General features: G+C 33.0%; 1 protein-coding gene across 2 annotated transcripts in view; it reads right to left on the reverse strand.

Annotated features, from left to right (window-relative positions):
- Positions 1–17,766: 17,766 nt before the first annotated feature.
- Positions 17,767–24,415, reverse strand: part of LOC127729434 (nuclear pore complex protein Nup214-like) — a 63,548-nt gene continuing 56,899 nt past the window's right edge. Inside the window, exons 30-32 of one of the 2 annotated variants that reach the window (XM_052237260.1) lie at positions 24,075–24,211; positions 22,449–22,470; positions 17,767–17,966 (exon numbers count right to left, since the gene is read on the reverse strand). In XM_052237260.1, the coding sequence (XP_052093220.1) occupies positions 17,933–17,966; positions 22,449–22,470; positions 24,075–24,211 (193 nt within the window). In that variant the 3' untranslated portion in view covers positions 17,767–17,932. Of the gene's footprint in view, positions 17,967–22,448; positions 22,471–24,074; positions 24,315–24,415 lie in introns of those variants that run through there. The other variant, XM_052237261.1, reaches the window with a different exon arrangement.

The raw sequence follows: 24,415 nt of genomic DNA on the forward strand, positions 1-24,415 counted from the left end.
GTTAAAACTTAGATACCCATTTCTGCAGAAAAAACTTGACCAAAATTTCCCAATTTGGTTCATCTTTTACAAAAGGTTATCAGAATTCAAATTTGTAAATACGTTTCAAGCCTACGTACGCTCCGGTGATATACACCAAACATAGCAACATGGCAACAATTGATTGTTGCCCAATAAGAAAAATGGTCTATGGCAGACGTTTTATACTCCCACATTATAAGAATATCAGTAAGTCATGGGATTTCATATTTTTTTAAAGCAACAATTGATAAGTTATTAACTTTAGTTGGGCTATATGACATATTTGTCGACTGATGAGTTTATTCTCGAAATACAGTTAACATATTCTTATTTGCGAACAGTTTAATCGTGGTGTTCCAGAATTAACACTGCCGTATGAGGCTCTTATGGTCCCTTTAAAACATTTTTTTAATTTATGCAGAGACATAAACTGTATATAAAATATTTAGCCAAAAGTATGTAAGGAGTTCCTCGACTTGGTCACTCCACTATTAGTCCCAACTGGCAGTATACTATCAATGTTCAAGACATGTTATTCCAATCAAAGGGCCCATGAAGAGCAAAGTAATTTATTACAATGAGTTAGATAATTGGCACAATTATGTTGATAATCATATATAAATGTGAATACTGGGACTATTATACTGACTTAGTATAATAGTCCCAGATGAATATAAACATCTTAATTCTAAGATTCTTAACTATGATTAGATATAAGAAGATGTGATATGAGTGCCAATGAGACAACTCTCCATCCAAGTCAAAATTTATAAAAGTAAACCATTAATTATAGGTCAAAGTACGGTCTTTAACACGGAGCCTTGGCTCACACCGAACAGTAAGCTATAAAGGGCCCCAAAAATTACTAGTGTAAAACCATTCAAACGGGAAAACCAATGGTCTAATCTTCATAAACAACGAGAAACGAGAAACACTTATGAACCACATCAACAAACGACAACTACTGAACATCAGATTTCTGACTAAGGACAGGTGCAAACAATTGCTGCGGGTTTAAACGTTTTAATGGTACCAAACCTTCACCCTTATCTGAAACAATAGTGTAACATCACAGCATAGAAAGACACACTATAAAATATCAATTGAAATGGCTTAACTCAATCAAAAGACATATTAACACCAGTGAACATACACTGAACAGAATAAATTTGATATATGATACAATGCAAATACTAAAAAAATAAACTAAGGGAAGAATAATTAAAGTAACATGTTATACCGCTGTGAAATGTTAAACAATTTAAGAAAAAACAATATGCTTGAACAAAAATATCAGCCATTTGCAATTACTTTAAAACACAGGTAAATGAAAATAATTTTGTTGTTAGATACTGTACATATTTTGACATCTTATCCTATCTAGACAGAATATTTTGTGATATATATAAAGTTCCATTTATATTCTGTGACTGTATCTTGCATTAATTTGTAGGATCCTTTACAATAGATATTTCAGCTGATCTGTAACAATTCCATCTTCATGCCTTATATATCATGTACTGTATTACGACGCAGTCAACCATTGGAGATGATTTGTATAGATTTTCTCTGTTTAGAACAATCAAAGGGAGGTTATGAAAATATACTCGTGATAACTGATCATTTTACAAGGTATGCCCAGGCAATTCCTACACGGAATCAGACAGCCCAGACTACGGCTAGATGCCTTTGGGAGTTCTTCATTCAACATTATTCCTTTCCCGCACGTATACATAGCGACCAAGGCAGGAACTTTGAGTCCAGAGTCATTAGGGAAGGCACCGGCATTATTGGAAGGGGCTAAAAAAGGGTCTAGTGCCAAACCTTACCTTAAACTGAAAGTGTACACATGGGATAAGACCGAAGTCAGAACTTAAAGTAAAAATTTGTTGAAAAAGGTTGAGATCAACACAAAACAGATAAAAATATACCAATAAATAGGACACAAAAGAACGATCTGATAGTACTAGCAGTTTATAACCTAGTTAAATATGTTCAAAGCCAGTAAACTTTATAAATTTAATAAGTGTCTGGTAGTTGTTTTCAACAATATTTAAAATTTGATTAAATTGCATTAAATATGTGACTTTTTTATTGGACTACAGCCAAAAAAAATTGTGATTTATAATCTAAATTGGGATTTTTTTGGGGTAACATTTAGCTATATTTGAAATGATGGAAACTCTCTCACTTCAATATAAACACTTAGTAGATAGTGGAGTACGTCTTACACTTTTTTCAAAGATCACAAATTCTATCTGTTGCCTGAAGCCCCCTGTATCTACCTCTCTTTATTTCAAGATTATGGTTACTTATTCCGAATTGTTTCATTTGAATTCCCTGATTCCTATTGCCTATAGTCATATAGGGTTCGAAACTTTTAAAAAGTCTATATATTAATTCTTAGTTTATTTCCAAATGACATATTTTTCTGTCATCGTTTAAAAATGAATACCACAACTGATTATACTTAAATTTAGTCTGTTCATGATAAATCTTTTCAAATTGGATATATTACAGGTTAAGGGTCATATGATTTGAGATTCATCATCTATGACCTTGGAATTTAAGTCTAGGTTAAAGGTCAATTTAATAATCCAGATTTAGAACTTCTACTGGAATATGTTTAAGCCATTGAATCTTTTTGCAAGTCGAAAATCATATAATCTTAATAAATTTAAATAAGCAGCCATCTAGTACAACCAGAAGTAGTCAATTATATTGCACTTACCATATCTAGAAACCATATATTTTTGGATTCTTTTTTACGTTCGATATCTGAAGATCTGAAGACACAAAGATAGTAGGATTTTCTTTGTCTCGCAATTGATAAATTATCTCTTATTTTTACAATAAATGTACTTCGAAACCATATATTTTTGGAAAGTATAAAATCTTTCTATTGAGACCGGAGTGAAATTTTCTAAACTGGTGATAGATGTACATAGTTGTGATTGATATTCAGAGTGGTGATTGATATACATATTGGTGATATATATACAGAATGGTGATAGATATTCAAGAAAGTGACAAATATACAGAGTGTGGTGATAGATATACAAACGAGCGATATATATATAGTTTAGATAGATATACAGAGTGGTGATAGATATACAGAGTGGTGATAGATATAAACACGTAGTGGTAGATATACAAAGTGGTGGTAGATATACAGAGTGGTGATAGATATACAGAATGGTGATAGATATTCAAGGAAGTGACAAATATACAGAGTGTGGTGATACATATACAAACGAGCGATATATATAGTGGAGATAGATATACAGAGTGGTGGTAGATATACAGAGTGGTGGTAGATATACAGAGTGGTGATATATATATACAGAGGGGTGATAGATATAAACACGTAGTGGTAGATATACAAAGTGGTGATAGATATACAGAATGGCGGTAGATATACAGAGTGGTGGTAGATATACAGAATGGTGGTAGATATAAACTATTATCCCCGGCTTAGTATATTTCTAGGATTTTGATTGGTTAACCCTCTTGCTGCCAAAGGGACATTTATGGCTTCTACACACAAATCTTGTTGATTGTGTAGAACGTCAAAGGTCCATAGTAACGTCACAATACTGAGGGGCACTGACAACGTCAAAGACGGCGCCAAAAGGACGATTTTGGCGGGAATGAAGCATATTGAATAAAATGCATTATTTGTATACTTAAAACGGATGTCAAAAAATGATACAGGATCATAAGCTTGTTAGTACTATAATACCAATTTATTTAACGTGTTTACTAATTATCTAGTTCGTTATTTTCATGTAAAATGTTGCATACTTTCGAGAAATTTGTTAAACGTTTTTTTCATACATCTTTCAATCAGAATATCTCATATAATAATCGCATTCCTAATAAATAATCATAGAAAAGGTAACTGTTATACTTATTTACGCGAAATATTAATATTCACAATACACGCTTTATTTAAGAGAACTGGAAAATTTCTTTAGGGCTCAAATGCCGCGATTGAATTCTCAGTGAAGATTTTTTTTTGTAAAAGTACACAAATCTTACCCGATATACTTGTATTGCCATACGATATTTCAATACATTTTATACCCGTTTCACCATTGAAGCACTAATCTAAAAATATTTATTTTCATTCGAAATGGGGATGTTAAATTAGTACGTGACCCAATGATTTCTTTATACATATCATCCTTTCCCAGTGGCAACCTCAATTTTCAGCCATTCATCACAGATCTTTTACTTTGTTGGACCCACTGAGCAACAGATTTATTGTACATTAAATTTCAGACGTCCTTAATATTGCATGAAATACTTGCCACTGAACGTTGAGAAGAGAACAATTTATCAATCAACAGATTTTAAAAGATATTTCGTGTATGCCAATTACAGTGTGTACTTCATCATAGAAAATGAAAATGAATTATTGTTTCAGGTTCACTTGTCATGCTTGTAGACAATAGAAATTAATTTTAGAGAATTTCTTCCCTCGTTTTTCTGTTTTTTTTTAAATTTGTATTTTCAAACATTTCTCAAAAATTTTGAGCAATAAGTGGTCAACAAAATGATAATAAACATGATTAAAAAATAAACAAAATGAATATGGATAGTTATGTCTATAAAAATTATTTTCTCGCCTACCAAAACAAGGCTTGGAATGAAAATTTTAATCTGACACGTTTGATACTTTACAACAAAAAGTAGTTCATAGAATCGGCTGCTCGGAGTTTTTATTTATTTTTATTTGTTCACGCATTGTTTTATTTTTATTTTTATTGGGGCCGTTGTTTTGTTTATATAATTATTTGAGAGATTTTTTTACGGTATTTATCAATTATAACAAGGTTTACTAAGCTAATCGGTTAACAAGGATAAATATATTTTAGTATTTTAGAGGTGGTTAAGAATCAGTTATGCATTTCACTTGACAAAGATAAAACAAAAGCACTTTTAAAGCTAGTAGCAATGGGTATATTATTTTCATTTTTTTTAATGACAAGAAAGATAAAAAAAAAACTACATTTCAAGGTTAAAAGTTGTATTTTTAAATAATTTTGTATTAAAAACATCGTTTAAAACAATCTTAGAGCAATAGTTTTCTTAAAATTACTTTTACATCGCTCTTCATAATTACGGCTACGTTGACGCGGGAAAAATTATGGACGGCGGGAAAGCGCTGTTCTACAGAGAGGCACAAGTTTTGCAACGTCACAGATATGAAACGTCAAGATGCTTTTGGCGCGACAAAGCAAGAAAAAAACTCGGCAGCAAGAGGGTTAACGCACGTCGTTACAAAACCCATAGCCCCTGTGTGTTGCTAACCCATATCCCCGGACGTTGCTACCCATTACATCGGGGAACTTCACGCGCGTTTTCCTTAGTTTCATGGTTGTTCCTTATGAAATATCGAATTATGTAGATTATCCTTGATGTCTGTATAATTAGATACTTAATCCACTAACGATTTTATCTTATTATATGTCGATTATTTGCACTCATTTTAGTAAATGCATCACTATGCTGCCACATTGTCAATGAATGGGACTACTGACCTAGCTATGCAAATGACCTACGTTGACGTCACACCGACTTGATGTAACTCTCACAACATTGAGCGCCAAATTCAACCCATTTCAGTTTCTCTGTCTCTAGATTAAAAACGTCTCATATTTGTCTACCTGTAGGGTTCTACCAAAGGTAGTACCCTACACCCCGTTAAAATTATGTCAAATTCCCAAATTTCAAAAAAAGATATTTAAAAAAATGATTTAAAAACGTTGCTTTCACGTTAAACTTTGTGGTCGAATTTCTCTAAAAATTGCCAGATTTAGACTAAGACCGGGGATAAATTCGTTATCTACGTTCATATCCGTAGATATGGATATTTTAACACCCTTCAGTACCCTGTACATCCTTTGTCTGCGCCTCAGGGTGTACTTGGATACTTCAGGGTGTTAAAATATCCATATCTACGGATATGAACGTAGATAACTTATAGTAGTGGTAGATATACAAAGTGGTGGTAGATATACAGAATGGTGATAGATATACAGAGTGGTGGTAGATATACAGAGTGGTGACAGATATAAACTAGTAGTGGTAGATATACAAAGTGGTGGTAGATATACAGAGTGGTGATAGATATACAGAATAGTGGTAGATATACAGAGTGGTGATAGATATAAACACGTAGTGGTAGATATACAGAATGGTGGTAGACATACAGCGTGGTGGTAGATATAAACACGTAGTGGTAGATGTACAAAGTGGTGGTAGATATACAGAGTGGTGGTAGATATACACAGTGGTGATAGATATACAGAGTGGTGATAGATATACAGAGTGGTGGTAGATATACAGAGTGGTGGTAGATATACGGAGTGGTGATATATATACAGGATGGTGGTAGATATACAGAGTGGTGATAGATATACAGTGATGATAGATATACAGAGTGGTAGTAGATATACAGAGTGGTGGTAGATATACAGAATGGTGGAAGATATACAGAGTGGTGGTAGATATACAAAGTGGTGGTAGATATACAAAGTGGTGGTAGATATTCAGAGTGGTGATAGATAATAAACACGTAGTGATAGATATATAGAGTGGTGGTAGATATACAGAGTGGTGATAGATATACAGAATGGTGATAGATGTTCAAGGAAGTGACAAATATACAGAATGGTGATAGATGTTCAAAGAAGTGACAAATATACAGAGTGTGGTGATACATATACTTGATATTAAGAAGAAAATAAAATTTTTGCAATTTTTCCATTTATAAAGGGACATAACTCTAGAACGGTTAAAGTGACGCCACCAAAATTCAAACTTGATCTGTGTTTTGTGGTAATAAGCATTGTGTATAAGTTTCATAACATTTGGTTGAGGCAAACTTAAGTTAGAGAATGGAAACTAAAAATTTTGCAATTTTTCCATTTATAAAGGGGCATAACTCTAGAACGGTTAAAGTGACGCCACCAAAATTCAAACTTGATCTGTGTTTTGTGGTAATAAGCATTGTGTATAAGTTTCATAACATTTGGTTAAGGCAAACTTAAGTTAGAGAACGGCAACTAAAAATTTTGCAATTTTTCCATTTATAAAGGGGCATAACTCTAGAACGGTTAAAGTGACGCCACCAAAATTCAAACCTGATCTGTGTTTTGTGGTAATTAGCATTGTGTATACGTTTCATAACATTTGGATGAGGCAAACTCAAGTTAGAGAACGGAAACCAATTTCGGGACGTACGGACGGACGTACGTACGTACGTAAAGACGGACAAGGGTAAAACTTAATGCCCCCACCGGCGGGGGCATAAAAATGGTTACATTAACCTAATCATCATTAACATATATATGTCTTTATACTACTAGCAGCAGTTGTCTTATTTGTTGTTAGGGCGAATTTTCAAAAGTTCAATAAAACACCGACCATTCATCTTTTGATGGGAAGTATTCTATATATATTTAATTTAAGTATAATTCCTTATTAGAAGGAAAGTGAACAAAAAAGTTTGTTTGCATTGAATATTAGGGGTGAAATGAATTATTCATTGCGTTTCGTAATAATTTTCTTGTTATTGAGAAATAGCTTGGTTTTTTTTAAGTCGGGGAAAAAATGTTTGTCACGAGAAAAATACCATGCTCCCTAACAAGAAAAGAACGGTCAGTGCCTAAAATATAATTCAACTACAAAACTCCGCAAAGGGATCGACGACTTAAGACTATTTGGTTCTTTTGTAAGACGTTTAACACCCAAACTACAACTTTTTATGTCCAAGATAAAAAATGCAACTTTTTTTATTTTCAAGTCTTTTTGTTTGGTCTAAATTAAAAGGAGTTTGTTGAGGGCTTGGCCACCGTAAGTTATTCGGTATATCGAGAGAAATGATCGTGAAAGAATGACACCCGTGAGTTTATGGGGAACCACTTATGGTTAGTCTTTGCTATTTCGTATATGCAACTATATAAGCATTGACACATCTCATATCCATGGAGTTGGTCATTATCCCTTAGTCATGGTCTATTGACTTTGAAACTTCTGCATAGACTAGTGTACATGTTAAAGTTTGTGAGAAGGTCAGTTTAAGGTCAAACGCTTAAGGTAAGTCTTTGATATTTCGTATGCAGTTATATAAGCATTGGCACATCTCATATCCATCCCTTCAGCATATGGCGTATTATAAGGGTCAACGGAAATTTGTTGGCACCACTTGTTTTTGAAATACCGTGTATCATTTGCGCCAAGAATAAAGTATACGATTGCGCCATTTTTCTCAAATAAAAAAAAGTAATGATTTCACTTCTACTTTTTAACCGGGTATGGGACCAGCGGTTACATTGGCGAAGTTATGACTACTCAATACATAATTTTCTTAATTTTTTCCGTTGATAAATTAATAATCTATTAAGAAACTAAGGTTCCAACTAAGTCAGGCAAAGTTGACCGTAGATAAGTTTGAATAATTTAGATCATTTTTGGTCATCTAGCTCTGTACGTGTTTATATCCTATATATCATAAATGACTTTTTTTCTAATTACAATTTATAAAGGATTATTATGTACGGTAAATATATGAATACAGGTGTTATGGCGCAAATGAATTCCGTAAATTGGCGCAATTGATACCTTTGAAAAATGATAATTGACGCAAATAATACATCTTGAAAATTGCAATTGGCGCAAAAGGACTGTTGCCCTTTAATCCATAGTTGTTTGATAAACGATTCTGTATTCTGTATGTTTGTATAAGGCAGCAACCATTTGATTTTCTGGGGGGATATGGATTTTTTTATGAGACAAACTTTTTTTTTACATTGAACCAAAATAACTTGTTATTTTTTCCAGGGCCAATCAAAAACAAATAACTTTTTTCACCATCTATTGAAAACAATCTATTTTTTGTCATCTCACTACTGCATAGCATCTTTCACATAGACAGCATGGCTCTTGGTGTAGGTTGGGGGAGGGATTAGTTTCTGCTTTTTTTAAAGTCCATTTCCTGTCGTGTGATATTCCTGGAGCCCATCATACATGTATACCAAGTGTTTTGAATTCTGATGGAGCTGGTGAAATGTCCACTATTTCCATATGTAATGGCTTGGATGGTATATCTGAAAAGGTAAAGTTTTCCACACTTTAATATTTAATACAATGTGTACCAGGAGAAGAACTACTTTATAATATAAGCAAGTGGGATTTTTATCAAATAATTACACTACATTCATTTGAGTTCATTTTTGTTGTAATTGATTAATGTGTCAACTTGTATGAAGTACCTTGCAACAAAATCTTAATCATTCTTACCTTGTACTCAGACATATGAAAAGCATTTGGTGATAAATGAGAGTAAAATGAATTGAGTTGTACAACAAAACATTTTAAGAATGTAAATAGACCATTTTGTATTTAACAATAGGCAATCTTTTTACCATTCTTTAATGAAAATAAAGTCAATCTTCCAATATACTTTGAAGTTATAGTAACTAGTCTTCATTATTCTTTCCAAGACCCATATGTTGCCTTGGGCTGATATTTTTAGTCCCAGTTAGGTTCTTTGACATGTTCACCAAATCCACTATTGTCATGATTGTTATACATCATAATAATTGTAATAAAATTACCATGTTTTGGCAGAGCAATCTGATCAGGCATCTGTGTCCGACTGCAACATCCAACATCTAATGGCAGTATAAGGGGACTTCCATTGACAATTTCTATATTTTATCCTCATTGGATTGTTTGTCTCTTTGACTTAATATTCACCATTTTTACATGTATTTCATCGGTCATTTATAATTTTGCCTTTGTCTCGCTGAATACTGAATAGTTTTAGTTGAACTTCAAACTAACTACATGCATTCAACCGCTTCATATTGAGTATGGTCGAACTCCTAGGTAGATGACTATTGGGCTGCTGATATTATAAATCATAGACATTTTATACTGATAGTGATACTATATACATTTGATGCAACTATATATGCTATTAAATGATTTAATAATAGAAACAAACCTTAAACTCCCCTGTCATTTTTTTGTCAGAGTTCTTTCTTCTCTTTCAGTTGGTAAATATACACGATGTCCAACTTTTTTTTTTTCATGTTTCAAATTAAGCAACAGTTAATTTTTTTTGTCATTTTTTTAAAACAAACTTTTTTTTCTCTTCAGTGATAGTCAAATTATTTTTTTCCACATTTTCCAGAAAGAAAAAAAAAATCCATAGCCCCCCCCCCCTCCTTCTTCCAGAATATCAAATGGTTGCTGCCTAACAAAAGGTTTTTTTCATGTGTTTATTTCACTATTGCTACTGTATCTTGTGTATTACTAGTATCACCTCAGCCACATTTTGGTCATTTTTGGTTAGGGTTATATTTTTTTCATTAGAAATTGTATAAATATTAAAGTGATAGAGAGAACATAAAAAATTTATCAGCAAGATAAGATCTACCAAAAAAGTAAACATTTCTGAATTTATCAATCAACTCCTTTTAGTTTTCTTTGCTCTAAGACAAAGTGATGGTTTTATTCCTGTTTTAGATTGAAACTTCTTAACTATGACGTCACGCACATAACACTGAACGTAACAGTTATTAGAAAAATAACAGAATGGACAGTCTACGAAAAAGTTCTTCTAAGGCCAAAACAAAGACCATGAGCACGATTTTCTCCAGTTAATTATTTATCTAATTTTGTGAGGAATATAATGAATTATCTCAAATATGCATTAAGCTGAGAAAATCCCGGTTTATCTTAAAATTCTGAGATAAACCGTGATTATCTGAAAAAAATCGAGATAATCCCGGTTTATCTGAGCTTAATGTAAAATAGTGAGATAATCCTAGTTTATCTGAGATAATCTAGGATTATCTATAAAAGTGGTTCAGGCGTGCCATAAACACTATATAATTTTTACTTAATTGTCAATTTTCTGAAATTGTTAAGAAAACACAGCATGAATTTTTTTTCACACCTGTCATAAATATGCCAGGATATTGCTGATTAGACGCCGTAATTGGTAATTAGAATATCAAAACTCCTTGTAATCCTTTATCTTCAATTAATTAACATGTACTGCCAGAGGCATAAGGATTAAAATTTAAATCCTTGATCATCAATAGATTAAAAAGTACTGTAATACAGATGATTAAAATTTATTTCATATGATATTTGTAAAAAATAAATAATCTATTTAAAAAGTTATTTTGATTTTTAAGATTTTATTTCATATTTTCTTTATCTTTGAACCACGATATACGGAATTATTTGTTTCTGCTTCTGCCAGATAATGGCCACAATCAACAAACTGATTATACTGCCATGGTTTGGTGCGCATATAAGACCACCCCCCTCCCCCCAAAATTTTAAAATTTAATTCAGCTTTGTCATCGAGGCTTTAAAGGCCTCGACTGACGGTGCTGATACGACCCCAGGAGGAAGAGCGTTCCAATCCCGGATGGTTCTTGGGAAGAATGAGTGTTTGCGGTAATCACAGGATGCTGATGGTACTTGGAAGGATTTATCATGCATGTTTCGTGTCAGTCTTTTTGGTGGTATTAGACGACCTTTCTTTGACATGGCCACTTTGTTGTTTTCTATTTTGTAGAGCATTGTGAGTCTCGCTTCTTTCCTTCTTTGTTCCAGGGATGTCCATTTGAGATGTTGTAGCATCATGTTAACGCTGGAGTGGTTATGATGTTTGTTAGATACGTAGCGAGCTCCTCTTCTTTGTACCATCTCAAGTCTGTCAGACTCTATCTTAAGGTATGGATCCCATACTGGACTGGCATATTCTACAATTGGACGTACCAATGTTTTGTAGGCATTCTCCTTCACTGTAGTTGATCCTATATTTAAATTTCTTTTAAGGAAACCAATTGTTCGATTTGCCTTATTACATATGTTATTTACGTGATCATTCCATCTGAGTTTGGATGTAAATGTGCAGCCTAGGTATTTTGCACTGCTGACTGACTCAAGAATATGACCATTTAGGCTGTATGAAGTTGCAATTGTGTTGTTTTTCCTGCTGATGGTGAGTACATTGCATTTGTCAGGGTGGAATGACATTTTCCATTTTGATTCCCATATTCCAAGTTTGTCCAGATCTAGTTGTAAGTCATGCGAATCTTTGTCTGATGATATCGTAAGGTAAGCTATTGTATCATCTGCAAATAGTCGGACTGTAGATTTAATTCCATCGGGCATGTCGTTAATGTAGAACAGGAATAGTGAGGGCCCAAGTACTGAGCCTTGGGGTGCTCCTGACTCTACATCAATATGAGATGAGCTTTCTCCATCCACGACTACTGCTTGGGTTCGATTAGACAGAAAGCTAGCGATCCACTTGTTGACATTTCCTTGTGTACCATAGTGTTCTAGTTTATGTATCAGGAGACTGTGACTGACCTTATCAAAGGCTTTCGAAAAGTCTGTAATTGCGTCCATATCGGATTCCTTCATTAAGTTAACTTTGTCGTGTTTCTAGAAATTCAATGATTTTTTGTCAATAAACGGGTAAATAAAGGCAAATATGAATGAGCTTGCTTACTACTGTTGTTCAAAAATTAACTATATCAATTGGACGATGCACCAAAATTACACACACCAAAATAAAACACATGCCTTTCGAGAGATAACCGCCAAAATATCCCGACGCCAAAATTTCCCAATTTACGGTATCAAGAACCGATTCTGTTAACATTTTGGATATAGTTTCAAAAACTGTTCGCAAAAACCATTCTCATGAGAGTAGAATAAATCGCAATCAGAGAAAATTTTGTATCAACAATACAAATATTTCGGACCTAATTACTAGTTCAAATAAACTGTTATCACAGAGATATGTCTCGCCTTTTTGTAATTTTGATAATGCAAATGTTGAAATCAAAATAGCAATACTTAACATGTAAGTTATGCAAATATTCAAAGTCGAAGAATAATGACTGAAGGTACATGGCTAAACAATCTCCATGGAATGAGATGTGCCAATGCTAATACAACTGCATACCAAATACCATTGACTCATTATAAGTCGTTCCCTTTAAACAAACCTAAACACAAACATTAACTTGTAAACTATGTAAAAGTTTCAAAGTCAATGAACCATGATCAGGGGTGGGGCTATATAATCCCCATGGAACGATACTTGCAAATTACCAATAAATTTGCATACCAAATATCATTGACTTAACATTATCAGTTCATCTTAAACTGATCTAATCACAAACTACTACATGTAAACTAAGCAAAAGTTTCAAAGTAAATAGACCATGACTGAGGGGGCGGGGCCAAATAATCTCCATGGAAATGAGATGTGCTAATGCTTATACAACTGAACACCAATTAACATTGGCCTACCACTAATGGTTCCCCTTCAACTGACCTAATCACAAACTAATACATGTTAACTTAGCAAAATTTTCAAAGTCTATAGACCATGACTAAGGAGGTGGAGCCAAATAATCTCCATGGAAATGAGATAATTGCCAATGCTTATACAACTGCATACCAAATATCATTGACCTACCACAAGTGGTTCCCCATAAATTGACCTAATCACAAACTAATACATGTCAACTATGAAAAGTTTCAAAGTCAATAAACCTTGACTGAGGGGGCAGGACCAAATAATCTCCATGGTAATGAGATGTGCCAATGCTAATACAACTGCATACCAAATATCATTGACCTACCACTAGTGGTTCACCATGAACTAGACCTAATCACAAACTAATACATTGTTGACGCCGCCGTCGCCGCTGCCACCACCGACACCATCGGAAACAGCATACCTATGTCTCGCTTTTTAACTCCGTCAAGGCAAGACAAAAACAACAGCAGACAATATCTGTTAACCAATCTCTGTTCTTTACCTGTTAATAAATTACATCAAATTTTAGAGGATTGCAACACAATTCCATATTGCAGTCCTAAGTACGAAATCATTCAAATTATAATTGCATATTGTTATTCTAAACTGTTTCCCAAAATTGATCGCCCTGAAGATCATAAAAAAACATTTATTAACATCAAATATGTCAATAAAGGTTTTGATTTTGTAAATATTGCTGGTATTTTTAATGATCATTCCGTTAAAGAACAAATTCCTGGCTATTTTGATAATACTGAGCTCCCTCTTATTAGTTATGTTTACAAAAAATCTACCCGGAACTATGTGTTTAATTATAGCGAAGTGTGTAAAGATGTTAATATCAGTAACAATACACCTACGTCATGAAATTGCAGTAATTCCGAATACATTTATGGCCCCAGTTCCCCTGTTATAACAGGAGACCTTAACATTGTCCATAACCGAGAGTTGAAATCATTCCTCAGTAAAGGACCTAAACAATTATAAATTGGAATGAGTGTCGTATCATCATCCACGACTCACTCCGTACTTACTGTAGGAAATGGATAAAACGAGAAAAAGCTGACAAAAATTCCTTAGATTCTTTTTTTAATTCAGTAATGAACATAGTTGATATTTGTATTAAACATTTTAATCCTAACAACAACCATAAAAGCCGTATGTCTCGTATCAAACATAAGCTAAAAAGAACTCGCCAACTATGTACTGGCTTCTGAAGCTGCAAAACACCTTACAAATATAGATTTATTTCGTCTTCAAGCCATTGTTCCACTACTAAACTGTCTATTCTACTTACTAGTACACTTGGTACAATCAAAAACCTGGTAATAAATTGTTCAAATAAGGCCTTTGAAAATAGTGGAATTAATTACTTTTGGAGTGTCAAAAATTCATTGGATGTACTTGATAAATTGCATGCTTATATTGGTGATTTTGAATCTGTTCAAAATTTTGATTTTTCTACCCTATAAACCACTTTGCCTCATAATCTCATTAAGAACAAGCATTCTGTGAGTATTGCATGGCAATACATAGTCCCCTACCGGTTACAAATTCATTGTAATGGAACGAAATTCTCACTTGATCTATAACTTGTCATGGTGTAAACTACATAAAAAATATCAAGTCAAAATCTTCAAGCATGATGAAAAAAAAATGTTGAAAACGGATTATTTAAGTGAATTTTCTATGTCCAAAGACCATAACTCTGCACAAAATTATAAGACTGGAACAAAATTCCAACTTGATCTGTAACTTGTCATGATAAAACTATATGCTTATCAAATCAATATCTTCAAGAATGAAAAACAAACCTACCACTAAATTCTTCAAACAATTTACCAAAGAAAAGGAAAAAAATCCAAAATGTCATTTTGTCTTTTAAAAAATTAGTTATTTCCCTTTGAACAGAAATCTGCTAATTAATAAGTATTTCATCAAAAATTTAATTCTAGGGAAAGGGCTTTAACTGAATAAAGAGAAAAGCTAAAATCGTGAAAATTGAACTTGACCTGTAACTTGTCATGATAAATCAAGAAACCAAATATCAAATCAATATCTTCAAGCACTAAGAAAAAAAGTCTGGAAAACTGATTTGCCGGACTGACAGATGGACAGACAGACGGACAGACAGACAGACAGACGGACGGAATGCAAACCTAAAGTCCCCTTCGACTTCGTTGGTAGGGGACTAAAAAATTCACACACCTAATTAAATGGGCATTTAAAAAGTCAGAATGTGAATATATATATTCAAACTCTTTTAGGTCATTTTTTAATAACAACATACAAAAGAACTATGTCAATTGGACATGCTTTGATACTATAACTGCCCTTGAATGTTTACTAGATAACATTTTAGTTCGCTATGGAGAATCCGTATATCGTCAAGTTATCAGACTTCCAATGGGGACTAACTGTGCATCACTTATTGCGGACCTGTTTCTGTATTGTTATGAGTTACAACTTATGACTAAAATCAGCAAAGACCCATCGAAACAACATCTTATACAAAAATTTAATAACACCTTTAGATATTTGGATGATATATTGGCTCTAAATAATGACAACCTCAGTATGAAAACTGAAGAGATTTATCCTGCTGAACTGACTTTAAATAAAGCTAATACTAACAATGATCACTGCCCTTTCCTGGAACTTGATATCTATATCTTTAAAGGGAAGCTTTATACCAAAATTTACGATAAAAGAGATGATTTTTCATTAACCTATTGTTAATTATCCATTTTTAGATGGTGACGTTCCCTTGTCACCATCTTATGGTGTTTAAATATCTCATTCGTTCGTGTATGTAACAACGTTTTTGATTTTAACAAAAGAAATCTCTGTATTACTGAAAAATTATTACACCAGGGTTTTTGATATCACAAACTAGTTTAAATTTTATCATCGGTACAAGGACATCATTCGAAAATATAAATCAACATGCAGACATCTTATACGTTCATGTATTTCACATCCAATCTTTTATGGTAATATTCTATACAAAGCACAAAAATGTCGTCATTCACCTCAAAAGCTAACCAAACCTTTAAACAGACTTATTCAGAAGGGATATAGTTACGATACTGCTGTCAGGTCATTAAAGATGGCATATTTTGGAATTATTATTGATTCACTCATAGGGTCTTTGCATCGAAAATAAACATTTATTCTAAAACCAGTTGTTGGCATGATACGGGTTATGTTCTTCTCATATATTTTATGATAGTATGATACTAAATCCCTAACGGGATTGTGCTTGATTTTCATATGATGAAGACATAATCTTTCAATCAATTTAATTGAGGTATGAAGCTGGCATGTCAGTAACTGCTAGTAGTCCTTTGTTAACTTATGTATCATTGTCAATTTGCTTAGTGTCTTCTGTTACCTTTCTGACATTGGACCCGGACTTCTTTTAAACTGAGTTTTACTGTGCATATTGCTGTGTGTTTGTTAATTCTACATTGGCTAGAGGTATAGGGGGAGGGTTGAGATCTCATAAAACATGTTTAACCCTGCCACATTTTTGCGCCTGTCCCAAGTCAGGAGTCTCTGGCCTATGTTAGTCTTGTATGTTTTTTTAGTTTTAGTTATTTATATGTTTCAGAGTTTAGTGTGATGTCCATTTTCACTGAACTAGTACACATTTTTGTTTAGGGGCCAGCTGAAGCACGCCTCCCAGTGCGGGATTTTCTCACTGTGTTGAAGACCCATTGGTGGCTCTTTGGTCGGGTTGTTGTCTCTTTGACACATTCCCCATTTCCATTCTCAATTTTACATAGGACATTGTTGAATGGGACACAGATTTGAGAAAAGAAGTAACATAGATTTGTGCAGTCTATGACAGTATAGAATAGGACAACAAATCCTAAGAAAAAAGTAAAATAATAAAAATACCAAACTCCAAGGGAAATTCAAAACGGAAAGTCCTTTCAAAGGAAGGCAAAATCAAAAGCTCAAACACATCTAACGAATGTCAAAGACAGATTTGAAGCTGGACATAGATATGAGGCTGGACATAGATTGAGGCTGGACATAGATTTGAGGCTGGACACAGATTTGAAGCTAGACATAGATATGAGGCTTTAATACATATATGCTTGTTTGTTTGTATACCTGTACCTTGTAAAGGAGATAGGTGTATTGGTGTTGTCTCTAGGTCTTTCCAAATCTTTTTGGTAATTCTTGTTATCCTTTTTATGTAAAGCTACAATCAAATTGGACTACTTACCGTAAAATTGGTCAGGAGGAACAGAAAGGCTGATTCCTATATCCTTCCAAAAATTAGTTTGAGATGGATATAATAATTAACTATGCTATTCATTTGCATAAATGTCTTCATAATATATTTTCAAATTCAAAAATGTTGCTAAATATTTTTTTTAATAAACCACAAATTCAACACATAAACAATTGCTTTTATAACATTTTGTAAAGTCTCCAATGTAAATCATTGTATATAAATTCTTCTCAGTAGGTGGTATAAATTGTTTCAGTTCTTATAGTTGTCAACCTGCTCATATCACACAATTAAGACCTATATCCAGAGAAAGACGGATTACTTCTGAAAATGAATAAATATTCAAATTGAATAAACTATTAATACAGACAAATGCTAGACATGCTTTGCAGCACAAAACAACCAGCTATAAGCTGATTGGCAGTCATATTACTGCAGACCTGCCAACTTTTGAAAACCTCCATGGGGGATTTTCCCCGGGGAAAAAAATTGTGACTGTTTTTTTTTATAATGTCCAGTAGAAAGTATTTCATGTATATTTAGGATTAATTTTGGTTTGTTTCTTGAATTTTTGAGATTGTTTTGATGCTGTATGTATCATTCTGTGTAATGATGTTTCTTTCATTTGGTTCATTTGTTTTATTTGTTTTATTTCAGTGTTATATTTGTTTTATTTCAGTGTTTTATTTGTATTTTCACTGTATCTATTTAAAATAAATTGATAAACAATGACTTGGTTGCTTCATTAATGCATACATTGCAAACTATGTCATGAAAAGATAAACAAGGTAAATGTCATATTAATAATATTTATTCAGTAGCATTTAAAGGAGATAAAAACAATACAAAACAATAATACACAAGGAGCAAAAAAACATAAAAGCTACTAATGTTCATTTTGCACTAAGTAGAAAGCACTAAGTTACATTATCATCACTTAAAATTGTCAGCACTATAAAATTGTCATTTGGCACTAATTTCCACAGTCTTTGTTGTAAGCAACACATGCTTTCTTTGCTGTCTTCAACAAGTCTTTGTCTGGTTTTAGCTGGTAGCATGCACAGTCTGAGTTGATCTTAGTGGTAAGTAGGTCACAGAGTGTTGAGTTGTCCAGTGATGACCTGTGTTCTGTGTGTATCTTCTTGACCATACTGAAGACTCTCTCACAATCTGCATTGAAGTTGGAGGCAGACTTGGTACTGTTCTGTGCTCGTAGGTTCTTAATGTGCATTGCTGTGTTGGTGTGTTTATTAACATCATTAAGGCCACCGTGGTCTATTCTGAAGTCTTTATTACATAATTTGCAGTAAGCATGGGAGTCTCCTGTGTTGGACTTGGTCATTTCAAGAAAACGGCATGGCAAACGTTTCTTCTTGCTGGGTGGAGTAACAACCATTGTGATAGTTTGAACTGTTATGATTCAATTCCATTTTTCATATCCTTTTATAACAATTGTCTCAATGTGCAAACAGCATCCAAGCCTTTACGTTTAATTTGCAAAATTCCTTTGATCAGTTATAATTAAGATAATTATTAACTATGTTCACCTGATTAAAGAATTGTTTTAACTAGTTAACTTGATTATAATATAATTAATCTCAATTAAATGATAAGTAAAAAAATTAAAACAGTTAATTATGTAACTCCCAAGCTGATCGGTATAAATAACAAAGATCAATAATTTTATTACCAATTAAGACCCATAAAACTTTGACAAATCATTGATTTTATTGAGGCACGTGTATATGTTTACATAATACTTAGTGTCAAAACAGATCGATAATCCTCAGGTAAATCAACATGACCCGAATATCAGATACTACGATGAATTTGATTGGATAATATCTCTATGTTGTCCTCCATTACCGGAAATCGGTAAGAATAAAATTTTCTCGGGTAGAATTTATGAAAATCGGGTTTTTTGCTTGTTTTAGGAACCCGATATCGGGATTCGGGTTGAGGCATGAAAATCGGGATAATACCGCCAAAATCGGGATAGTTGGCAGGTCTGTTACTGATGTCAAAAAACCAGCAATCTGATTGGCAGTCATATAACTGATGTCAAAAAACCAGCAATCTGATAGGCAGTCGTATAACTGATGTCAAAAACCAGCAATCTGATAGGCAGTCATATTACTGATGTCAAAAACAATCAGCAATCTGATTGGCAGTCACATCACTAATGTAAAAAAAAACAGCAATTTGCTGGCAGTCATATAACTGATGTCAAAAACCAGCAATCTGATTGGCAGTCATATTACTGATGTCAAAAACCAGCAATCTGATTGGCAGTCATATTACTGATGTCAGAAATCAGCAATCTGATTGGCAGTCATATAACTGATGTAAAAAACAAGAGGCTCTAAAGAGCCTGAATCGCTCACCTGTAATTTTTTGCTTAAATCTTTCATCAACGATTATTTCTGCTTTTTAATATAATTATTAATGAGTGGCTTAAAAATTCCATTGAGATGTTCTTTGTATCTGTCATATTTTCCCCAAAAGCAAAGAAATACATTTTACCCATAGTGTCTATGTTTCTTGACGTACAAGAAAATTTATACTAGATACTCTGAAACTCATTCAGCCCAAGTTTGGCTGAAATTGATTCAGCAGTTTCAAAAGGGAAGATTTTTTAAAGTTAGAAAACATGATAAACAAATTGTGTAAAATTGTCTTCTAAGGGCAATAGTCCTTAAGGGGTCAATTGACAATTTTGGTCATATAAACTTATTTGTAGATCTTACTTTGCTAAACATATTTGCTGTTTACAGTTTATATTTATCATTAATACTATTTACAAATGATTTAGGATAATAACAAAAATGCAGCAACCCAACAATGGGTTATTAGATTCATCTGAAAATTTCAAGGCTGACTGAACTTCACCTAATGTTTACCCCATGTCAGATTTGTTCTATCGCCTTTGGTTATTAGGTATAAGCCAAAAACTGCATTTTACCCCTATGTTCTATTTTTAGCCATGGTGGCCATGTTTTTTGACGAAACAGAAAATAAAACACAAACATTATTCTAGATACCCTAAGGAGCATTCATCTGAAGTTTGGTTGGAATTGGTTCTGTGGTTTCGGAGAAGATTTTTTAAAGTTAGAAAACATGATAAACAAATTGTGTAAAATTGTCCTTAAAGGGCAATAACTCTTTAAGGGGTCAATTGACAATTTTGATCATATAAAACTTAATTGTAGATTTTACTTTGCTGAACATATTTGCTGTTTACAGTTTATCTTCATCATTAATACTTTCCAAGATAATAACCAAAAACTGCAAAATTTCCTTAAAATTACCAATTTAGTGGCAGCAACCCAACAATGGGTTATTAGATTCATCTGAAAATTTCAGGGCTGATAGAACTTTACCTTACGAACACTTTTACCCCATGTCAGATTTGCTCTAACTGCTTTGGTTTTTGAGATATAAGCCAAAAACTGCATTTTAGCCATTGCGGCCATGTTTTTTGACGAAACAGAAAATAAAACACAAACTTTATTCTAGATACCCTAAGGATCATTCAGATTAAGTTTAGTTGGAATTGGTTCAGTGGTTTCAGAGGAGATGATGTTTGAAATAGTTTACACCAGACGGACGACGACGACGGACGATGACGGATGCCAAGTGATGGCTAAAGCTAACAGCAATCTGATTGGCAGTCATATTACTGATGTCAAAAACCAGCAATCTGATTGGCAGTCATATAACTGATGTCAAAAACCAGCAATCTGATTGGCAGTCATATAACTGAAGTCAACAAACAAGCAATCTGATTGGCAGTCATATTACTGATAACAAAAACCAGCAATCTGATTGGCAGTCATATTACTGATAACAAAAACCAGCAATCTGATTGGCAGTCATATTACTGATAACTAAAACCAGCAATCTGATTGGCAGTCATATTACTGATAACTAAAACCAGCAATCTGATTGGCAGTCATATTACTGATGGCATACTGTAAATCAACATACATTTTACTAATTAAGCAATTTCTGGTTCACTTTATTGAAATTCAAGTATGTATTAAAACATATGCAAGATGTATTTTAAAGTCCATGTATGAATAAACATATATTTTGCCAATTAAGCAATTTCTGGTTCACTTATTAAAATTCAAGTATGTAATAAAATATATGCAAGATGTATTTTTAAGTCCATGTGTGGAAAACATACATTTTAACGTATGTTAAAAATCCAATAAACAGCTGTAAAACATGTGTTAAAAACAAAGACATAACAAATAAGACGTATAATTTAAAACATCATCGTTCCAGAGTGAGATTATATTGGATGCCCTTTTTACAATTTTTACATAATTTGATTAGTATATTTTCTGTCATCATGTATGTTAGAAAGTATGTTAAGCACATGTTTTACATCTCTTAAACATACGTTATAAGGAAAATGTATCTTCATTTACATGTTTTAAAACATTTGTTTTGCATTTGTTTGGAATGAACATCCTTAAATCCGACATTGTTACCACATCATGTTTTGATAGGTACTTACATTTTTACTATAAACAATTTTTTTTTTTGGTTTGTTTGTAAACTATTTCCAAAGTTTTTAATTTGTTTTGAATGTGTATTGAATTTGGAGAGTTTTTTCTTGTTCTCTGAAAATTTTTATTCCCCTTTTCATTCCCTTTTTTTCTGTAATCTATTGTTTTTCAAAAATCTGGATATTACAAATTCTAATTTCATAACTTTTTTGTCAAATTCTAATTTCCTTAATTAAACAAAATTTAACATTAATATATATATATATATATATATATATATTGTACTTACGGTGGCGATGTTTGGCCAAAACCTGTAACATATAAACAGAGTATTATGGATATACTGAACAAGAATTAATAATATTATGAATATATTGAATGTCTATAAAATAAAATTGGTATTACAGCCTCTGTTGATTTAAGTCACATTACATTGAAGACAACTATACCTTCATGACTTACTTTTCAAATATTTTATTTGTTGAGGTAAAAAGACAAACTTTCATTTTTCAATACTTTTTCAATTTAATAACACAACTTTCAAGCAAAAATAGATTCAGGTATTTTCACCGGTTGTTTTTTTTTTGCAACGTGTTCATAATAAAAATAAGAAGAAAGTAAAATAACAAAAATACCGAACTCCAAGGAAAATTCAAATTGTAAAGTCCTTTATCAAATGGCAAAATCAAAAGCTCAAACACATCAAACAAATGGAAATCAATTGTCATATTCCTGACTTGGTACAGGCATTTCCTTATGTAGAAAATGGTGGATTAAAGATGTGGCATGATTGCCAATGAGACAACTCTCAAATAGAGACCAAATAACATGGAAGTTAATGTCTATAGGTCATCCTACAGCCTTCAACAATGAGCAAAACCCTTACCACATAGTAAGCTATATAGGCCCCAAAAATGACAAATGTAAAATAATTCAAACTAGAAAAAACTAACTCCCTGACAGTTTACATGCCATTAAATGAAGGTTAATGGCATTAAATTTTTGTGAAATCAAGCAATTATTTTGAAATGTTGATACACGTATATGTATAACATTCTTGGAGCTGTACACAAACTACTGTCAAAGAAATAAATGGGGGAAATGCATTATTTTTTGGTTTTTAGCTGAACACATCGTCTTAAAATGGTACTAGTTGTTGATAGTACAGAAAGCCTTTGTCTGTAACTTCAGGCCCTGCAGTAGATTTAGCATGCTTAAATAAACAGCATATCGGTTAACCCTTGCAATTGCTTTAAAATTCATGCAACCAATTTGATTAGGTTAAAATGAATTTTGGATATCTATGATAAGCCACATGTCAAAAACACTGTGTTAAATTTGAATGCGTTTATATATGCTACTCCTACTGTATCATATGCCCTTAAATGAGGAGCAGTATATAAGAGATAAAAGGCATGGTTTGTGCACCTGCAAACATGTTCAACCTATCGCCATTCTGTATGTACCTGTCCCAAGTCAGGAGCCTGTAATTCAGAACTAGTAGGGGTTATTTGTTGCTGTATATCATATTTATTTTTCGTTTATTGTTTTGTACATAAATCAGGCTGTGTCATGTTGGGACCTTTTATAGATTGCTATGGGGTTTGCTGTTTTCTCATTGTTGAAGGTTGGGCAGTAACCTATAGTTACTAATTTCTACGTCATTTGGTCTCTGGTTTTTTTCACTTGTTATCTGTTATTATTATTAAAATAAGATTTTATTCCTGTCAATGAAACAGAAAGACATCAAATGGTGTAAATATGAACTATAATGGCCATCCAAAATGAGTAGAAACCTTTCCACTTAGCTCATTAGTTGTTACTGTCTAACAATGTTATACAGAGCCTGTAGAATTTTCAGTGAAAAGACTTTTTTCAACTAAATTCACAATTTCATGAATAAGATAATAATCACCTGGTTGTTGAGTTGATCCAAACCCTCCACCTCCAAATCCACCACCAGGACTTTGTTGTGACAATGCACCAAATGTTGGAACATTACTACTCCCTGCTAGAGCCTCAAATGTTGGACTGCTTCCTGTACCACCATATCTAAAAACAAAATTATGTATACAGCAACACTGAAGCAAATATAGGAACATGACTCCTCCCTGCTAGAGCCTCAAATGTTGGACTGCTTCCTGTACCACCATATCTAAAAACAAAATTACATATACAGCAACACTGAATCAAGTATATAAACATAATCACTCCCAACTATAGCCTCAAATGTTGAACTGCTTCCTGCACTTCAAA

The sequence above is a fragment of the Mytilus californianus genome, unplaced genomic scaffold (assembly GCF_021869535.1).
Source record: "Mytilus californianus isolate M0D057914Y unplaced genomic scaffold, xbMytCali1.0.p SCAF_2, whole genome shotgun sequence".
Lineage (NCBI taxonomy): Eukaryota > Metazoa > Mollusca > Bivalvia > Mytilida > Mytilidae > Mytilus > Mytilus californianus.